Below are 19,300 nucleotides of genomic sequence, written 5' to 3' on the forward strand. Positions count from 1 at the left end.
ACCCCCTGGGAGTGCAGGTAGTCCATGGTCTTGGCGATGGTGCACAGCACATCGCTGGCCTCCCGCTCCGAGAAGTACCTCTGCCGCAGGATGCGGTCCAGGAGCTCGCCGCCCCGCATCAGCTCCGTCACCAGGTACACGAACTTCCCGTCGTCGTAGACCTGGGGGCCGGGAGGAGCGCGGGCGGGTCAGGGCCGCTAACAGCCCCCCGGGGGGGGGGGCGCTGGCGCTCTGCACCCGGAGCTGCATCCCCGGCCTCGCCCACCGGGGCCCCACCTGCGTGTTTGGGGATACTCAGGAATGACAGCGGAGCGCAGGTGCCCGCCTGGACCGGAGCTCTCATCGGTCACCTTCCCCCCTTTTCCGCTATGGGATTTGGAAGGACGGGGGTGGGGGGGGGAGGTGAATGGATGACCCGCACGCAGGTCAGGCAGACCAGCTGCTGCGCATTTCTGGGGGCGCGGGGCAGGAGCCCGCGTGGGCACGCGCTCGGGCGCCACGTGCGGTCGGTGGACCGTGCGGAAAGCTGGCGATTCGGCGCCCGTTGGAGAGACGCAGGCGGCAGCCTGGCCGCGGCTGCGGGGAGACACTTACGTCCTTGAGGGTGATGATGTTGGGGTGCTGGCCATACCGCAGCAGGATCTCGATCTCCTCCGAGGGGTCTCGCCTGCTCTTGTCGATGATCTGGAACAGACAGGCGTGGCCGTGGGGCTCCCGAGGCGCCTGCGGCCGGGACCCTCTCCGCGCCCCTCCCGCCGGCTCGGCTCCTGTCCCGCAAAGCTCGCGGCTGCCCAGGAGTTCACGGCGACCCGCTCTCCCCGCGGCACCCGGCGGCCCTCAGACGCTGATTTTGACGTATCACAAGGTCTCCGGGGACCGAGTGACGGCGATTTAGCAAAGCTGAGTTCAGAGGGCGTCTCCGTGAGCTTCGGATGGGAACACGAGGGAGACACGCCAGGCCCGCGTCACCGGGGCTGTTTCAGAGGCCGGCGGGGGCCGATGGGGCTCAGAGCAGCGCCGTCCCCGGGCGGGCGGGGTCGCCATGGCCGAGCAACAGGCCCGTTTCTTTGCGCTCACTGGAGGCAGTGGGGGCTGCTGCCAGTCGCCCCACAAACTAAGGGGATCCTGTGAGTCGTGGCCTACACAGGAGGAAACTCCATGACGCTAAGTCAGCGTATGAAGCGTGTGCAAAACACGGCTCAGAGTGTGAACAAAGTCCCCTGAGGCAGGAGGCGGGTCGCCGTCCTCACATCTGCGTGGACGGCATCTGGATGGACGACAGCGGCCTCCTTCCCACCCTCCCGAGGAAGAGTGAAGATAATCCAGAGCCTAGGATTAGTCGACCACGTGCCCGGGCTGCAGCCGCGAGCGGCCCGGGACACCGGCGGGTTCCCCACTGTGACCTTGGGACACAGCAGCGTCCTTCACGGTGGTGCCCCCCAGTCCTCCCCAGGATTGAACTAAAATTCGCGCTGAGTCTCCCTCCTCCAACCTCTCCTTCGTGTGCCCACTGGACAGGCTGGCCGTGGCGACGCCGTCAGCGGGACTCACCGATTCACTGTTCCTCCACATTTAGATGTGCTTGCTTTGTTTGAGGAATTCAAGATAAATTTGTAAAAGGCCATGAATTCCTAACCTGAGCTGAACCAAGGGCTGTGAGTTTTCGGGGCTGGTCTCTCGTCTGGCAGGTGAGCACTCCCTCGGGGTCAGTGTGGGGACACTGGGCAGATGTCCCAGGGGACACGCATGCCGTTCCCGGGGATACACCTCTGGAAAAACCTGTTTCCGTGAAGGGCAGCAGAGCGCGGGTGAGCTGGGAGGGACCGGGCCGCCTCACCGGGTCATCGCTCTGAGCCAGGTTTCAGAGCTCAGGAAAATCACAGCGGGTGGCACTACGCCGTCCACACGGCTGCTTCTGGTTACATCTGTCCCCAGATGTTCTCTGAAGACCACGAGCAGCGCCACAGGCCACACACCTGGGGTAAGCCAGAGCGGGCCTGGGCTGGACCTGGCTGCTCGGGGTCCAGTTCAGCTTCGTGGGCGGGGGTGGAGTCGAGCAGCTTGGACAGAATGCACAGCTCCTGCTCCCCCCTAAGGCAGATCGCGACGCAGCAGGTAACCGGCCATAATCCACCTCACCAGCCGGAAAACCCCGGAAACCGATACTTTGTATTTCCAGATCAAATACTTAATCTTGCAACAATGACAGAAGCTGAAGCTACTTTGTGGAGAGGGACAAATTGGATTATAGATAATTGTTACTATTTACTGTCCTTGATGGTGGCCAGTGAAACCACCAGCTTCAGCCGTTGCGGACATGACCCATTTGCTCTTGTCTTTATTTCTTTGACTTGATTTTTGGGGACTGTATCTACCTTTCCTCCTTCCTTCCCCCGTCCCTTCCTTTGCCAATCGCTATGCCCGTCCCCAGCTCTACTTTCCCAAATACGGGGTGCCCAAAGCTGTCACTCCAGTGTGGATTCTCTGTAAAGGGGGGCAGTACCTACATGCTGAGTAGAACTGAAAATATTCATGATTAGCAAAATAGTGTTCAGATGGGTGACCCAATGTCAAAGCAAATGGGCTCCACTGCGTGGGAGCTCGGAAAGGTGAAGGGGCCGGGGCAGGCGAGCGGGGCCTGCAGGCCGGGCACACAGCTGCAGCGTCCCGGCGCCCACACACGGCACCGCCCCGCGCGCACGGCCTTACCTTCACGGCGTACTCCGCGTCAGTGGCTCTGTGTACACACCGCTTGCACACGGAGTAGGAGCCCACCCCGATGTCCTCCTTGATCTCATAGCCGTCGGTGAAGTGGATGTTGTTCCCGTGCAGCTGCTGGAGAGGGAGGAGGGCGCCTCAGAGCTCTCGGCAGGCACCGAGCGCGGGCACAGGGTGGGGGGTCCAGACTGTGCGCCCCCGACGTGGAGGCCAGAGGGGGCAGGGCCCTCTGACAGAAGCCGTGGAGCGTGAGCCGTGGCTCCCGATCTAAATCCCGGCCTCCCTCGCCTCTCGAGCTATGACCACCGTCGACGCCGTAGTGCACTGTCGGCTGACCAGCCACGTTCCCTGACACACTGAGTGAGGATCTGGAAGGGAGGGGACGGAGCCCAGGAGCCCCAGGAGGCCCAGGGCGGGAGCTCTGACGCTGCATCCAGAGCGCGTGTCTGCATGTCAACACCTAACTGGAAATCTGACCCCATGATGTCCCAGTGGCCACCTGCTTCTGTCCCTACAAAGCCTCTGCCCACCTACTTAGCGGGGACAGAAAGCACCCAGACCAGGGTGCACCGTCACAGCCAGTGTCCATTAGGACATGCCAAGTTTCCAAAAGGTCATGGGGAAAGAAATATGAAATCCATGCCATCCAATCCACCCCGACTGGGCTCTTAGATAAAACTTCATCATGATTCCTCTTAGAGTTCTCCACGTCTGGTTAGATTTTATAAGGTGGAAAACGCTATAACAATGCCCCTTCCCTGACCTCCCACAGGAACATTTCACGCAGGGAAGTGGCTCCCACACACGGAACCGCTCTCCTGGGGTCCTGGCTGGGCTCCCCACAGCACAGACGCCCCCGAGGGCTCCGGCCACAGCACACCACATGACCCTCAGCTCGGGGCTCTTTCCCTTTCTTAGGCTGAGTGCAAAGCGGGGGCAAGAGCCACGGCCAGATGCCACGGCCAGCGCGCAGTGACGCCGCGAGGCCAGAGGAGTCAGGACGAACAGCACCTGCCTCAGCGGCGATGGCCCAAGCTGAGCTGGTCGCGACGCTGGCGACAGAGCCCTCTGACCGACCCACAGGCGCCAAGAGGTGGGCGCGCGGGTTCCCACAGAATGGGGGAGGGTTACCTGCACGATGGGGTGAACGGCGGCTTTGTGCAGGTCCTGCTGCAAGGGCTCCTGCACCAGGTTGGAGGCCACGAAACTGAAGCCTCTGAACAGATGGTGAGCGTTGGCGCTGGGGGGGACGCCCGGCGAGTCTGCAGGTAACAGGAGAGAAGTCAGGGTCCGGGGGAGCAGAGGGGCTGTGGGGACCGTGGTGCGCGGGTGTGGGGGTCAAGTCTGTGTCGTGTGTGCAGTGTAGTGAGAGTGCCGGTGCTGGAGGCGATCAACGGGCTGGAGATGGGAACTGTGTGGGGCTACACTTTATCCTGGGTGGTGCCAGAGGTTTGATTTTTTTAATGGCAAAAATACTCAGAACAAACACCGGATAATCATTGATCACAATGCACTAACTACTCCTTTCTCTTTTTTAAATCCTTACCCAAGGATATTTTTTCCACTGACTGGAAGAGAAACAGAGGGAGGGAGAGGAACATCGACGGGAGAGACACACGCCTCCCGCACTCGCCCTGACGGGTCGGGGATGGAGCCTCGCCCGAGGTTCACGTCCCTGGCCGTAATCGAACGTGAGACCCTTCAGTCCACGGGCCAAGGTTTCAGCCACTGAGCCAAACGGGCCCGGGCCGCACCAACTATTCCTAAGGACAATCTACCCAGAACGGAGAGCTCTCCACCCCGCCCGCTGCAGACAAAGGGCCACTGGGCACCTCGGGCACAGGGAGCCAGTTCTGCGTTTCGAGGTTCAACCTCGTGCGGAGACTGAAGCCTGGGGGTAAAGGACCCGCCCTGTGCCACGCGCCCCAGCCTGCGGGGTCCGCAGTGCCCCCGCTCTGCTCTGCAGGGCACTCGGGGGGGGTACAGCCCTGCCAACTCCAGCCGCGACAATTCCATCAGCGGCTGGAAACTTGTAGCCAGATGAGCACTAGCTGCCGGGCCCCTCTCCCCGCAGGGACCGAGGAGGCTACTGCGGCTCCCAGCAACCTGCCCACGCTCGGCCGGTCGTTAAAGGTTAACGGCCGACGCTCGATCCGCGTGGCTGGATGGTCAGCGACGGTGGCACAAGTAGCTTCAACAGCATTAAAAACGCTTTCTAGTCACCCCGGGGCTGCTGCCTTTTAGGGCAGTTCCCACAGAAGAGCAAAGATAGGAGCCGGATAAAAGGAAATCTAAAGCTAAGCGCAGCGATCTCTGCGGACCCCGCGGGTACTTTCTGACGTGCGCTCAACGTTTAACGGGTTTTAAATCCTCGACGGGCAGATGACACGCGACCGGGGCTGCATGCTGTCTTTAGCACTGACTTGAATAAAAAGGAAAGGCTGTGAGGCACTGCAGGAATCCGCCACGCGGCATCCAGGGCCCCCGGCCAGGCCTGTCCGCCCGCTGCTGCTGTTTCCCTCAACCCAGCCGGCGCCCGGCTCGCGGGCTGAGAAAATCCTACCCTCTTATCAATACATAACCAGAGAGAAGGCGATTCTTCCGCGTCCTCAGTGCTCCCGTTACCACCTGCCTCAAGGCAAACCGTGTGGGGTAACAAATCAACTTTAAGTAAAATCGACTGCAGAATTCACGAGGCGTGAAGACCCCGTTTCTAGACAGCACGGGAAGGCGCCGTGTCCACGACTCTCTTAGTCCGACGTGAAAGTAACGCTGAATCCCGTGTGCAGGGAAGGCCGCCGGGGAGCCGGAGGAACGCCTGCTGCTCGCGCCGGCCCGAGAGGTGGGCGGTGCCGCGGGCACCCACCTGTGGGCGTCCGGGCCGTGAACTCGGGGTCGAAGTGGAAGGTGTCCTCGGGCCGGCCCACCGCGGGCTTGAAGGGTGGCTTGATTTCCCTTCGGTACAGCTTCTGCGGGGGCGAGACAGGGCCGAGCCCGTGAGACGCCGGCCGGCTCCGGAGGCTCCTGGGCGCCCATGCGGGCGACGGGTCCCCGGCAACCTCCGGTGAGAGCCGAGCGGCGGGTGTGCCCCCGGCCCTGCCACCCCATCCCTGTGTGCAGCGGGGACCACGGGGCCACTCACGTTCCAGTCTGTGGTGACGAAGAAAGGGTGGCGTTTGATCTCCTCCACGCCATCACTGCCGGCACCTGCAGGACAGAGCACAGGCCGGGGCCTGACTCCGGCGGCTGTGTGAGCTGGGGGTCCCACCTGCCCAGTGACATGCGGGAGGGACAAAGACCCTAAAGACCACTGTGGGAACCCCCCGTAGAGTTACTATGGATGAGTTAGATAAAATAAATGACAATTTCACTGCTTTAAAAAAAGAATCACTATGGAAATGAGTTAGTATGTAGGTGACCCGCATGCACACCTTGGTATTAACGTTTGCCGAGGTGTCTTAAGTTAAAAGGAATTAAACTAGAAGCAGCCTCTCAATGGCTCTGTCCTTAGTTTTAGTTACAAAAATAAGGAGGTGACACAGGTAGAAAAAAGTGCCACCACTTTGTGTAAAAACAGTGACCTTTAGGAAAGAGCTCGCACCACGTGGGCAGTGGCTGTGCATTTGGACCTCGTGGGCCCTCGTGTCCTTGGGGCTCGGACGCAGGCAACGGCATCCTGACCCCACCCCCGTCGTGACCTCGGGAGACGGTGGAGCTGGAGCAGAGCAGGGGGCAGGTGGCCCTGTGGGCCCCTCGCTGTCGCCGGGGTGGGGCCGGGCCCGGGCGCTTACCCAGCCGGTTGACCGGGTTCCGCTTGAAGAGGGCTCTCAGCAGGCTCTGCGCCTCGGGGCTGAGGAACTGCGGCATCCCCAGCTTGGCCCTGGGCAGAGTCAGGCGAGAGTCAGAGGCGGCCTGGGGACCACAGCCCGCCCTCTGTCCCGGCCCAACCGCGCTAACAGACAAGTCCGCTCCAGCAGCGCCCTAATTTTCGGGTCTTAGGCCCTTGGTTGTTGTTGCTAACTCTCACCCGAGGATGTATTTCCACTGATTTTCAGAGAGAGTGGGAGGGAGGGAAGGGGGGGAGAGACATCGACGTGAGAGAGGCACATTTATTGCTTGCCTCTTGCAGGCAACCCTGACCGGGCCATGGATTGAACCTGCAACCCAGGTGTGTGCCCTTGACCAGGAATTGAACCCGTGACCCTTCGGTTTTTGGGCCGACGCTCTAACCACTGGGCTACAGCAGCCAGGGTGTCTTAGGCCCTTTTGCGCTGTGAGGTTTGTGAGAGCAACAAAGGGTTTTTGTTTATGTGGGTTGTACCTGTGATGTCGCCATATTAGAAATTAAAACTGAGAAAACGTTATAATAGCTATTTAATAATTTCTTTAAAACAATAAAGCCACTGAAAAGAAGCCACAGCCATCTCATGAACACAAGGACTTTCTAAATGGAAGGTGACTGTGATTTCCAAAGCGGCAGCAAGAGGGCTTTGGCGAGAACAGCGGCGATGCTCCCACCTCGGGAATCTCCTCGGGGGCCGGGGGAAGGAGGGCCTCGCACGCCCTGATGGGGGTCTCAGCCCCGGGGACCTGGGACCACAGCTGGGAGCTGCCCTCAGAAATGCTGTCACTCCCAGGGGCCGGTCACGAGCCCACACCCAGGGTTTTCTGGAGGGAACTAGTCCAGCTTTACAGAAAGTGCAGATCTTTCCCCCTTGAGATGAAAAGGAGCCGAGGTGGTCACTCAGAAACGAGGGGCCGGGCTACATGTCATCCACGAGGTGAGCCCAGGACTCTCCCCCTGGAGCTCGCCCGACGTCCCGTCACAGGGGCCTTGGGCACATTGAAGATGCCACCGCAGGAGGCACTGGGGTGAGACTTCTGTTGGGGACTCTAAGGGCAAAACCCATCAGTGTGGTAACTGACTCACACTGTTTGCACTCAGTCACACGGCAGCAGGCGCCTGCCCGGGGCAGGCGGGCTCGGGCACCTGCACCCACGGGGCCGACGGGGGGCGGGAAGGAAACCCCGCGCCCGAGTCCTCCGCCCCTCGCAACCTGTCAGTCATCACATCCCCCAAACCCACTATTGGTCCTCAGAGAGTCTTTTCTGGTGGGCAACCCTGTCTAGGCTGGAGAGTCCCGCAGAACTCCCAGTGGCCCCCAGGGCTGGCCATCCCCTTCACCCGCGCGGTTATCATTACCCCCAGCACCTACTTAACGGCCCCGGTTTCCAAAACTGGGGCTCTTCATGTCAGAAGGTGCTGACAGGTGTGGGGGGTCCCCACGGCAGGCGCTTCTACTCACTTGAGGATGAGGGCCATGGTCTCCTTCCTGTCCTTCCCCTGGAACGGCAGGGACCCCGTGAGCATCTCGAACTGCAGACACAGAGCGGGGGGGCGAGTTCAGACCCAGGGACCCAGCGGCCGAGAAGGTTCCGGCAGTGCCCGTCCTGTCCCGGGACAGGCGCGAGGCCGACGCGGACCCGGCCCTCACCATGAGCACGCCGAAGGACCACCAGTCGGCGCTCTGCGTGTGTCCCCGCCGGTTCACCACCTCGGGCGCCATGTACTCGATGGTCCCGCAGAAGGAGTAGGCTCGCTTGTCGTGGTCGATGGCCTCCTTACTCAGCCCGAAATCTGAAGGTACAACAGCACCCGGCACTGAGTCTTTGAGGGGCGCAACGAGTGGCTTCAGGCCCACAGGCGGGCAGCTGGGACCGAGCACACGGCTGCCTCCTGCGACGCCCGTGTTCAAACACTCGCGGGTGAAGGACACGGTGCACACGTGGGGCTAAGTTTAGAGCACCTCTAGTTTCATCACCTATGAAAACAGGTGCCATCACCTCCTTCCAGGACCACGCGGGGCAGCGAGAACCTCACACCCCCCGTGGGCTTGCTCACTGCTGCCTAAGTGACTTGCTTTGCACCCCGGTGTTCGGGGGGTTGTTTGTAATTTGTGTCCGGCCAACGGACGCGGTGGGTCCTAGGGGCTGGTGGAGGCGAGGAAACGGATGCTCCCCGGGGCCCTTGGAAAGGAGTCAGCCTGATGACACCTGGATCTTAGCCCCGTGAGATCCACTTGGGCCTCCGGCCTCTGGAACTGTGAGGTGACAAGTCCGTGTTGTTCTAAGTCACCACGTGTGTTAACAGGAACAGCATCAAGGCGACTGGGACACCGACGGGGGCCGTGGGACTAGAGGGTGTGTATTGAATTTGACTACACTTGGTGTCCACGGGGAGGGGGGTCCCTCAGAAACAAAGGCGGGAAGGGAAGTCGGGGCCAGGACCCCACTGGAGTGAGATCACGGACATTTGTCCCGAGACCCGCGAGGGCCACTAAAACTCCTGAACCAAACACCCGCGATGCTCAGTCGGCAGGGACGGAGCGAGAGGGCCTCAGGTCAGCAGGAGAGAAGGGAAGGAGGGACAACCTGGGACACCGTAGCATTCAGGACACCCCCCGCAACACAACTAAGCCACGGCTACGGGAAATCCAGCCACAGCCGGCGAGGTCGCAGCTGCAGCGGGAGGCGAGGGCCCGGGGGAGCCGGTGTCGCTTACACACCTGTGATCTTAATGTGGCCCTCTTCGTCCAGGAGGATGCTGCGGGCAGGGAGAGAACAGAGGCTCTGTCAGCGGCCGCATGCGGGGCACGTCGCCCAGGGACCCAGGGCTGCGTGGGGCGCAGGCTCCACACGGGCCTTGCCTGCCGCCCAGCATATAATTAAGGTGAAAGTTTATCCTGTTTTAATCTTTTCTTTTCAGTGACACCTGATCTCTGCCCAGAAATGAGCAGCTTTCGGGATTAATTCCTCACTCACTTTAATTGACAACAGGACCTATTTTCTCCAGCCCTGCAATTACACGTCACTATTTTTCCCTAGAAAGATCCTTTTGACCTCCTGGTGAGACCTCAGAGAAAGGAACACGGAGCAGGCGCCACCGGGGGACCAGCAGGACAGGGCGTGGGGCCGCGCCCCGCTGCGCCCACTTACTTCTCGGGCTTCAGGTCTCTGTAGATGATCCCCAGGCCGTGCAGGTGGTCTAGAGCCAGGGCCAGCTCGGCCAGGTAGAACTTGACGTCCTCCTCCGTGAACATGACCTGGCGAGCGGGAGAGAGCGAGGCCGTGAGCTGACCGGGGGCTGGTTTGTTTTAAAGACGCTGCCAGAGAGACGGTGACTCAGCCCACGAAGTACACACTCGGGTCGGTCCTGCTCTGCACGGTCACCCCCAGGCCGGACAGTGCGCTGCTGGCTGGTGCGGTGGAAACAGGAGTCCTATTTATAGTTTGAAGGTCAGGGAAGGCAGAGAGCACGTCCTACAAACGTGCCATTGGCCTTGTGAGTGGGGCACCTGGAGCCTCCTGTCCTCGGGTCCTTCAGGCCCCACAGGTCACCCAGCTCTGGAGTGTTTTTCTGGGTTTACTTTTTCTGTTGTTGTTGTTAATCCCCACCTAAGGATATTTTTTCCATTGATTTTCAGAGAGAAAAGGACCTTCAAGAGGGGGCGGGGAGAGAAACATTGATGTGAGACACAGCGATTGGATGCCTCCTGCACGTGGCCCACCGGGGACGGAACCTGCAACCGAGGTGTGTGTCCTTGACCGGGAATCAAACCCGAGACCCTTCAGTGCGAGGGCTGATGCTCTAACCAGTGAGCCATACTAGCCAGAGCTGGGACTGCATTTTAATCTAAGTGCTTCTGATGTGAATTTGTAAGATTTAACACAAAACTGAGTCTGACAGGAGCTATTAAAAACAGGCTTGGAACTCACTTCTCCCTCTCACCTGACACCTTCACCTGGATTTATGCCAACTGGCAGCTGCTGTCTACCCAGTGGGGATGGGCTCTACCAAGGATGACACACACGTGGGGTAGTGTCGTGGGGGGGGCGCCCCAAGCCTGGGGCAGTGGGACAGGGGACACGTGGGTGTCAGGGTCCACGACTCAGGCACCCTGATTCAGGCTAGAAAGTCACGCACCACGTCAAGGTCATCGTCTCATACGGACATCCCCCATCCGCAGCGGCTGTCAGAAGTAGCACATACTTTCTGTGGCCACCTTTTAGGGAGCCGGAGTGTTATCAGAAACCACTGTTCACATTCCCCATGGAAATCAGTGTCCCAGAGGCGAGAAGTCCACAATTCTCCCTGCAGGCAGACACGTGAAACCCACTCCAGGTTCCCTGGTAAGCGTGAGCTCATGTACGAGCACCTCGGGGACGGCAAGGTGACCGAGCCAGGCTCGTACAGGGGCAGGGACCCAGGCCCGCAGTCCTGCGGGCACGTCTGGTGCTGCCACCTTCCCTCCGGCCTCGGGGATCTCCTGCTCTGTCTTCCGTGTTCAGCCAATGCCATTCCTGGCTGGGTGTTTCTTTCCTAAACTGCTGACCGGTCACGAGTATGCACATGTTTTCGTGTCCAAACACTGCTGACCAGTCACGAGATAACTGTGCCTGCACATGCATTCATTTAAGTGATTTTAAACACTTTGCTGACCAGTCGCGATGGAAAAGTAGCCGCCTGCACAGGTGAGTTCTGGCTCGAAAGAGGCGGCCAGCAAGGTGTCGAACATGTTCACGGCTCCCGCACGCCAGCCGGGCAGCCGAGTCCTCCTGCCCCAGCCTCTGCACCTGGGTATGAGCACCAGGTGGGTCTGCAGCTTGGCGCTCAGAGGGGCCCCGCCTCCTCCACCAGGCCAGCTCTCCAGGCTCGTCTCATGGGGTCCCAAGTACACAGGACAAGGCGTGCCTCCCAGGAATGAAACCCCCGGGCACGGGGGTCCCTGAAGGCCGTCCGCGCAGTGACCAGTGCGCAGCGGACACGCCAGACGACAGCAAGGGAAGCCCTTCCTCGTGTTCCCGTGAACCCCGAGAGTCTGCTCTGCCCTCGCTTGACAACCTCGCCTCTCCTCAGAAATAAAGGGTCCTATGGAGTCACGTGTCCCTGCTGTGAGGCGACATAGGGCTTTTTGCTAATTGTTGTTGCCTTTTTGGTCAGGACGACGAACAGGGTGTGTCACACAAGATGCTGAACAAAACCAAACCCAAAGAGGCCTGATTCCCTGGAGATGAGAGGGGAAGGGAACGAATAAATGGACATCAGACGAGAACCTGGCAGATGCAATGATTCTGCGCCTTGGAAAAGCGGGCACAAGCTGGGGGGGGAGGTGGCAGATGAAGGGTCAGACACCTGCCCCAGAAGGCACCAGACACCTGCTCTGAACGGGCTTTTACCAGAACTTCGATCTGGTTCTCCAGCTCCAGGCTGCAGCAGCCCAGTATGTCCCAGTGCCGCTGCCTGGGGGGCTGTCAGGAAATGAAGGGACACAGCAGGCCGAGGCCCCTGGGACCCCCACGCCTGTCCCACCTGACCTATCATTCTTTTCAGGGGCTCATGCAAGATGGAGGGACCTCCTGATACAAGAGTGCAGGGGAAGAGGGGAGGGCAGCTGGAGCCCACGTTACGCCCAGTACATCCCCGTGACACCAGGCTGCTCTAAGGATCATCAACACGAGCTGGGCCTTCATCACTGTCTCCACAAAGGACTGTCACACGGGCTCTGGATCGAGAGCCCAGCGTCGCCGCTGTGGGCAGAGTGTGGCTGGGAGCTCCTCGAGGCAGGTGGGGCCGGGGGCCTGCATGGGGCACTAGTAACACTCTGGGCTCCTGTGAGGCCGAGGAGAACCCTGGGCTAGGCGCGGCCGGGGTCGTGGAGACGCGATTAGGTGTTCCTGAGGCTGCTCCCCGGAGGAGTGCTCAGCGTGTTAATAGCACGGTCCTGCCTTGGACAGTGAGATGTGAGAGTCTCTCCCCACTGTCACCACAGACCAGCCTCCTGGGTCCACCTGTTCCACTCGGGGCAGTAAACAGAGTGCAGGGGAGGTTCTAGAGCTTCGTGGGGATCATTGGAAGATTCAGTCTTTCAAGGTCTTTCAAGGACCACAGGGGTCTTCCAGATGCAACTTATATTACTTTCTGAAGATACAGACACACACACAAATACACACACAGAACACACACGCACACACGTACACATGCACACACACAGAGCACACACATGCACATATATAGGTGTGCACTCTCCATCCCCCTTTGTCCCTCGAATCCCAGACAGAAGCTGGCAGCCTGCCCCCCTGGAGGGCTGGAGGGGGTCGTTACCTCTTTGGAGAGCCGGGAGAAGAGGTCCCCGCCCCGCAGGAAGTCCAGGATCAGGTAGAGCTTCCCTTCCGTCTGAAAGGCTGTGGAGGGAGAGTGAGTGGTCAGCAGTCCCTGTCCTCACGGTCCCCTGGCCCCTGGAGTGGACACCGTGCCCTCGGGCTCAGTCTCAGGCTCATACAATCCTGTGCGGTCTGTGACCCTGGGCCCTGTGATTTGGGGAAAGCTGCCCTGGGTCCTCCCCACAGCAGGTGATTTTATATTTTATTTTTACTGCATTTACCATAATGGAGCTTCACAATGAAGGGGTGATTCACTTCTGCCAAGATGTCTCTCTCCATCTTCGACCTGACTCGGTCGCGAACTGCAGAACACAAAAACGAAGGATTTCAGGAGCAGGAATCAGGGTTCTAGGGACACAGAATAGAAACACTGATGCGAATAGTTTCCCCAAACTTCTGCTACAAAAAATTTTAAACATGAACAAAAGTTGAAATAGTAGGATAATGATCATCCCTAAACCCTCCAATAGATCCAACATGCACACACGCACGCACGTGCACACACACGTGCACACGTGCACACAGGCGTGCGCACACGCACACACACACGCACACACATGCACACACACACACGCAGGCACACACAGCCTTTAGCCAGAAACCTGACAGTAAGTGGCTGCCACCAGGACCCTCAGGCGCACCTCTGGGAATAAGGACGGCCCCTTACAACCAACGGACGGTTGTCCCTGAGGACGTTCCCTCTCATCCCACAGTATCGCCTAACGTCCACCCCAGACTCAAGTCCGCCCCCGTGTCGCTGACAGCGGGCTTTCCAACCCAGGACGCCATCACGGTCACGGGTGTCTGGCCAGAACGCTCCGTTACTCTCTGTTTTGGGAACAGAATGGCCCACCCCTCCTGGCATGTTCCCGGCGCATTTGAATTAGGTGTGCAAGGGACCCTAACAGGCACTTGCACACCCACCTGCACAGCAGCGCTATTCACCATGGCCCCCGTGGCCGTCCACAGGTGCGTGGATGAGCAACAGGAGGGTCATCCGTACCATGGAGTGTAATTCAGCCTCGGAAGGGAGCGCCCCCGGTGACAGGGTGGGTCCTCCCTCTGGCCGGACTGAGGAGACGCCCTTATAGCTCGCGGGGCCGTGGGGAGCACGTGGCTCCACGCTGCTGTTTTACAAGAGAAGCAACTGAGGCTCGTGGAAGAGAAAGGCGGGTGCTCCACGCCCACCCCAGGGGGACCGCTGGGGGTCTGGCAGGCCTTCTGAGGCCAGCGGCTCGTCTGTTGGGAGGGTCCATGGCCACCCCTGAAGAGAAGCTGGAGGCGGGGCCTGGGTGGGGTGGGTAAGAGAAGGGGGTCTCTGGGTGCCACTCCGTGTCACTTAAGAAGTCCTGAGGCACCTTTATCAACACACACTTCACCCCCTCGTTCTCCAAAAGCAGTTTATGACGCAATGAAACAGGAGAGCCTGTCATCAAGCAGGACGCAGCTGCGCACCAGGGGGAACGCCTGCAGCACCTGCGGGGCTCCATCGGACGCTCCCCCGCACGAGAAACACCGCGGAGGCCCGAGGGCTCCCGTACCTGCCCCCCAGCGCTGCAGCTCAGGACAGAACCCGGGAAGGCAGGCAGTTCGCGGGGAGCCAGGGAAGAGGAATCTCCCATTGCCTGCCGTCCCGTTTCAGGTTCCAACGGGCCACCTGGTGGACGCCGCAGAGAGGGTTTCAGGTAACAAGCAAAAGCTGAAGTCAGTCACTGATGAAAGATACGGAGGATGCCGGCCAAGGACCCTGAAGGGAGAGAGGGCAGGTGACGGGCAGGTGACGGGCAGGTGACGCAGGACAGCTCAGAGGCACAGGCTGAGGAGGAGGCCTGACGGGCTGGTCGGCAGACAGGTGGGAGCGAAGGGAGGGCGCGTCAGGAACCGTCGGGCCACGGGACTGTCCCTTCGAACGCTGTCCGACAAGAAGCCTCTCTGAGCAAGCCGTTGCGCGGACACTCGGGCTCTGCTGCGCCCCAGAGTTGGCGGCCTCCTCGCGGTGACAACCTCAACCAGTGCTGGTGGCCGGTCCAGGATGGCAGGGCCCCTGGGAGACCAGTCTTCTAGCACCCTGAGGGGGCCCCCTTCAGGGGGAAAGTCCCTGTTCCATCTGCCTGACACGACCATCCAAAAACAGACGTCGGGGTCCCACACCCATCTTGCCATCCCCCTGCAAAGCCCAGCCTTCAACGCCGGTTAAGAGAATCTGAAAACCCTCCGGGATCAATGTTGTTGTCACGAAGCTCAGATCCGTTTGGAATTAATAGAACTGTTTGGTCACACACCTGACTGACAATGGAAACCAAAGGCCACATGAGCCTGGGGCAGAAACTGGACAAGATCCCACGTTCAAGTTTCCAAGGGGCTGTCCAGTTACAGCGGAAAAATATCTATTTCCACCCTACATTTTACACAAAAATAGCCCCCAGATCTGTTAAAGAGTTAAACGTTAGAGAGAACCAAGCCGGGCAAAGGGTCCCACAGATGAATTCCGGCCTGATGTCTGGGAATCTCTGCTTAATAAAGGCGGTGGAAGAAACAGCACCGGAAAGGGCGACAGGCCGAGTTACAAAACATCGACAAACTGACCATCCAAAAAGGGCAAACAAAAAATGTAGGGGTTATCTGAAACAGAGAAAAAGGGCCGGATCCCAGATCAACAGGCCCTCTACACACCCTCATCGCGTCCAGAACAACAGAGAAGCCCAGGCTCAGCCCAGCCTTGGCCTCATGGCACGCAGATTCAACAGGCCGGGAAACATTTCCACCGCTGTGTTTTGTAAGACGGACGCCCTGGGCGCACAGCGACCGAAGGCGGCAGAGCCGGGCCGGGGCAGGGAACAGGAAGAGGCTGCGACGGTCCGGCGGGGCCTCATCACCGCTGACAGCGGCTACGGGGCTGACCAGCGGCTGCCAGGGCCCAGCGCGGGACACGTGCAGGGACGCGCCGCACGCCAGGGAATGCAGCTCTGGGGACTCCACGGACGGGGTGATGCGCCAAGCGGCAGCCGGTTGGTGTGGCTGCCGACCCCTTTGCCCTCCGCCCGCAAACCCCCATGAGGGCCGAAACTGCTTCCTGAGCGGCCTCCGGATGCAGAAATCCACTTCCACACAAGGCCGTTTGGCCTGCGAACAGCTAACCCGTGGCACAAAGTGGCCCCGCGACAAGCTGTGCTGCGGACATGGGGTGGCTGGAACTTTGCGGTGTTTATTACTCCAGAGAGAAAAAAGTAAGAAAACCACGAATAATAAAAATTTTAAAACGTTATCCACAGTGATCATGTATCGGGCGAACTCCCCGGGGCGTCTTCTTCGTTCTCTGTGCTAAAGTACCCAAGACAAGGCCTCGTGGTTGCTGACTCCTCTCCCCGAGGATCTGCGGGCAGCCCTCAGCCCCACGTGCCCCCGCCCAGGCCTGCAGGGTGACAAGCAGGGAAAGGTCCGCTTCCTGCTTTTCACCTGTTTACAGTTCGAGGGGCGCGGTGAAAATGCAGTTCCGGTAGAAAGAAGCACGTAAGGGACGCCCAGGTAACAGGCGGCGTTCGAGTGGGAGCCCTGTGCCTGCCTAAGAGACAGGGCGCCTCCCCGAGGGCCCCAGAAAGCGGACACCTGTGGGGGTCCTTTCATTTTACTTTTGCTCTTCAGCGGCTACCGGAGAGCAGAGACCCCAGCGCGAGGGGCCGGGTGCGGCTGCCTGGTGGGGATACGGGGCCCGGTGTGGCAGGGAGGAGCCTGGGATTCTGACCCCGCACCCTCCAAACCTCCTGCCTCAGTTTCCTCGTTTGTAGAACGAAGGTGAGGCCAACAGGGGCACTTAGCAAGCAGGGTTGGAAGCGGCCTTACCCACTCCACCCCCAGGGATCTGCAGTCGTCCACACGGGCATCGAATGACTTGAATGCCTTGGCGTGGAAATGCAGGGTGTGCCAACTAGGGCACCGACGGGCTCGGCGTCTGCGGGAGTCGGTGTTCTCCACGGAAGCTCCTCGGTGCCCGAGAGAAGGGCGGGAAGGAACGGTGCTGACAGCCACGTCCTGAGATTGCTGGACAGCCCTGAGATTGCCGTCTGCCCTTTTCTAAGGGACGTCCCAGTTCCCGCTCCTCGCCCTGTCCTTGGGCGGCCGCACGTCCAGGTTTCCCCGCCACCCTGCTCACTCCGCTCCTCCGCCTTCTTCAGGACTAACTGGCCTGCGGGCCGGCGAGGGCCCGAGGGTGGGAGACGAGTTTGCGGAACATTTGAAGGACTCAGGCCCACGATGCACAGGTGTTGGAGCAAAAGCAAGTTTAAATGGTTCTCTGAGCCAACCCCCTCCTTCAGCGGTGAGGGGAGGTGACGTCTGGAGGGGCCGGGCCTCGGCCCGAGCTCGGCACCCTCCGCCCCCCGTGACCGCCACAGGCACCCTCGCGAAAAGGACTGTTTTGTAAACCCACTTTTTGTTCTCTTAAGAAAATAAATTCCAACTGCATTTCTGGGAGAAAGTGCCTATTCGTTACCGATGGGCTGCTACGGAGCCTAATTTTATATATGGCATAAAATAAAGTTTGCTTTTACAGCCGCCCAGGGAAGTGGGAAAGGTTCTGCTCCTTGGTGCTTACACGGCTTATTCGCAAGATGTAAAAACGATTTTACATAGTCGAGCACATTGTTCCGGAATATTCCACAAGTGACTTCACGTTACAAAAAGTCAGTTTTATTTTGACTGAACGCTTGAAATACGGAGTCCAGAGAAGAAAATAAAGCCAGCAATCAGGAGCAGTCTCCACTCGGGCACCTTCCTGCCGGCTCCACGTCTGTTCAGTGCTCGCTGACACCTGCTTCTCCCGGGCCTACGGGACGCCTGCGCCCTCAGCCGCGCCGGGCTCCCTCATCCCCGGCCTGGCCGAGCAGCATGCGCCAGGCGCTCTCGGGGCCTCCGGGTCGGGTTGCAAACAAGGAGGAGACACAGCGTCCACCGAGGGACAGCTGCGGGAGGCCATGGTCAACTCGGACAGGCGGCAGGCGCAGCATCGGGTCAGACAGAGGACCGCTCATGGCTACGGTGACCGGGGAGGAGCGTCAGGGGGTGCGTGGCCCCCGGGAGCAACCCGATCGCAGGATGGACCGTATGGCGCCTTCCCGCTTCCACCTGCCTCTGTCGCGACCACGGCACCAGCTGCTCGGTGACCGAAGGGCCCATCTCAACGCTTGAGGATGGAAGAGGGGGTCTGAGAAAATGGCCCTGCTGTTTAGCGGCTGTTGGTGTTTACGAATTCAATTCTCACAGTGGCTTTCAGGATACTCACGGGGGTCTGCGGCCGCCCCCACCGTCAGCTTTAACACAGCTCCATCGTCCCAGCCCCACGGCCACGGCCAGTCCTTCCCTTTCTCGCCGCACCCCACCCCCAAGCCCCTGAAACCACAAGCCTACTTTCTGTCTTGGGTTTGCCTTTTCCAGACTTTCATCCCAAGGGGCCCCTACGGTACAGGGAGCTTTCCTTAGCGTAACGTTGGCGAGATTCACCCCCGTGGTGGCGTCAATCAACACGTCCTTTCCTTACGGCCGAACGTGTCCACTGTGTGGCTGAACCACAGTTTCTCTCCCCACATTTAGCGCACGGATCCCTCACCAGCAGCGCACAGTGGGTCAGGGCAGGCCAGGAGGGGCTCAGCCTGCGCCTCGTGGCCCAGAAGATGACCGGCGGGCGCGGACATCCGATGGCAGCCCTGTTCCCACCCGCTTAGTGCTGCTGCTGCCCTGAGGGGTGGGCGTCCCGAGGGCCGGGGGCAGGGGTGGGACGAATTTCTAAACCCGTCGCTGGGGCAACAAAGGGAAACAAAGCGGCCGAGAGTCACGCTTCCCGTGAAACTGAGCAATCCCGCCCAGGGATTCAGGCCGACCCGTCCGCACAGCCTGCCTGCCTGCCCCCGAGGGTCTTCGCGCCAGGACAGACGTGGAAGGAGGGTGTTTACGCAACGTGGCACCGCTCCCCAGGAACTGCGGCGTCTGCGGGGCAGCGAGACACCAGGGACGTGTTCACTATCAGTCAGGGGAACGCGTCTGGGTTACGCCCGAGAGACGTCTTCCAAAACCACGAAACGTGGCGCCGGCAGAGCGTGGCCGCAGCCCCCCCCGCCGTGGCGGCCCCGGCCCTCACCTTTCAGGGTGGCCTTCTTCAGGACCTTCATCGCGTACAGGTGCCCCGCGTCCGGGCCCACGGCCTTCCGCACCAGGAACACCTTCGGGAGACAGACACAGACCCGCCAGGCTTCGCGTCTCCGTTGTCGGGTGGACAAGGGGACGCGGGGGGGAGTTTACAGAACTTCTGATAAAACAAACACGCAGCAGGAAAGCTTTAAACTGAGAATGTGCGCCGACGTCCAGGCCG

At 60.0% G+C, this 19,300-nt stretch overlaps 1 protein-coding gene across 1 annotated transcript in view; it reads right to left on the bottom strand.

Moving 5' to 3' along the window:
• Nucleotides 1–19,300, bottom strand: part of RPS6KA2 (ribosomal protein S6 kinase A2) — a 58,777-nt gene that overhangs the window by 9,291 nt on the left and 30,186 nt on the right. Inside the window, exons 3-16 of the mRNA XM_087817746.1 lie at nucleotides 19,070–19,151; nucleotides 13,161–13,241; nucleotides 12,881–12,960; nucleotides 9,715–9,821; nucleotides 9,285–9,322; nucleotides 8,214–8,356; nucleotides 8,025–8,095; nucleotides 6,510–6,598; nucleotides 5,861–5,925; nucleotides 5,585–5,687; nucleotides 3,850–3,980; nucleotides 2,710–2,835; nucleotides 595–684; nucleotides 3–161 (exon numbers count right to left, since the gene is read on the bottom strand). Of these exons, the coding sequence (XP_087673872.1) occupies nucleotides 3–161; nucleotides 595–684; nucleotides 2,710–2,835; nucleotides 3,850–3,980; nucleotides 5,585–5,687; nucleotides 5,861–5,925; nucleotides 6,510–6,598; nucleotides 8,025–8,095; nucleotides 8,214–8,356; nucleotides 9,285–9,322; nucleotides 9,715–9,821; nucleotides 12,881–12,960; nucleotides 13,161–13,241; nucleotides 19,070–19,151 (1,365 nt within the window). The remainder of the gene's footprint in view (nucleotides 1–2; nucleotides 162–594; nucleotides 685–2,709; nucleotides 2,836–3,849; nucleotides 3,981–5,584; nucleotides 5,688–5,860; nucleotides 5,926–6,509; nucleotides 6,599–8,024; nucleotides 8,096–8,213; nucleotides 8,357–9,284; nucleotides 9,323–9,714; nucleotides 9,822–12,880; nucleotides 12,961–13,160; nucleotides 13,242–19,069; nucleotides 19,152–19,300) is intronic.

The sequence above is a fragment of the Miniopterus natalensis genome, chromosome 5 (genome assembly GCF_054644295.1).
Source record: "Miniopterus natalensis isolate mMinNat1 chromosome 5, mMinNat1.hap1, whole genome shotgun sequence".
In the NCBI taxonomy this organism is placed as follows: domain Eukaryota; kingdom Metazoa; phylum Chordata; class Mammalia; order Chiroptera; family Miniopteridae; genus Miniopterus; species Miniopterus natalensis.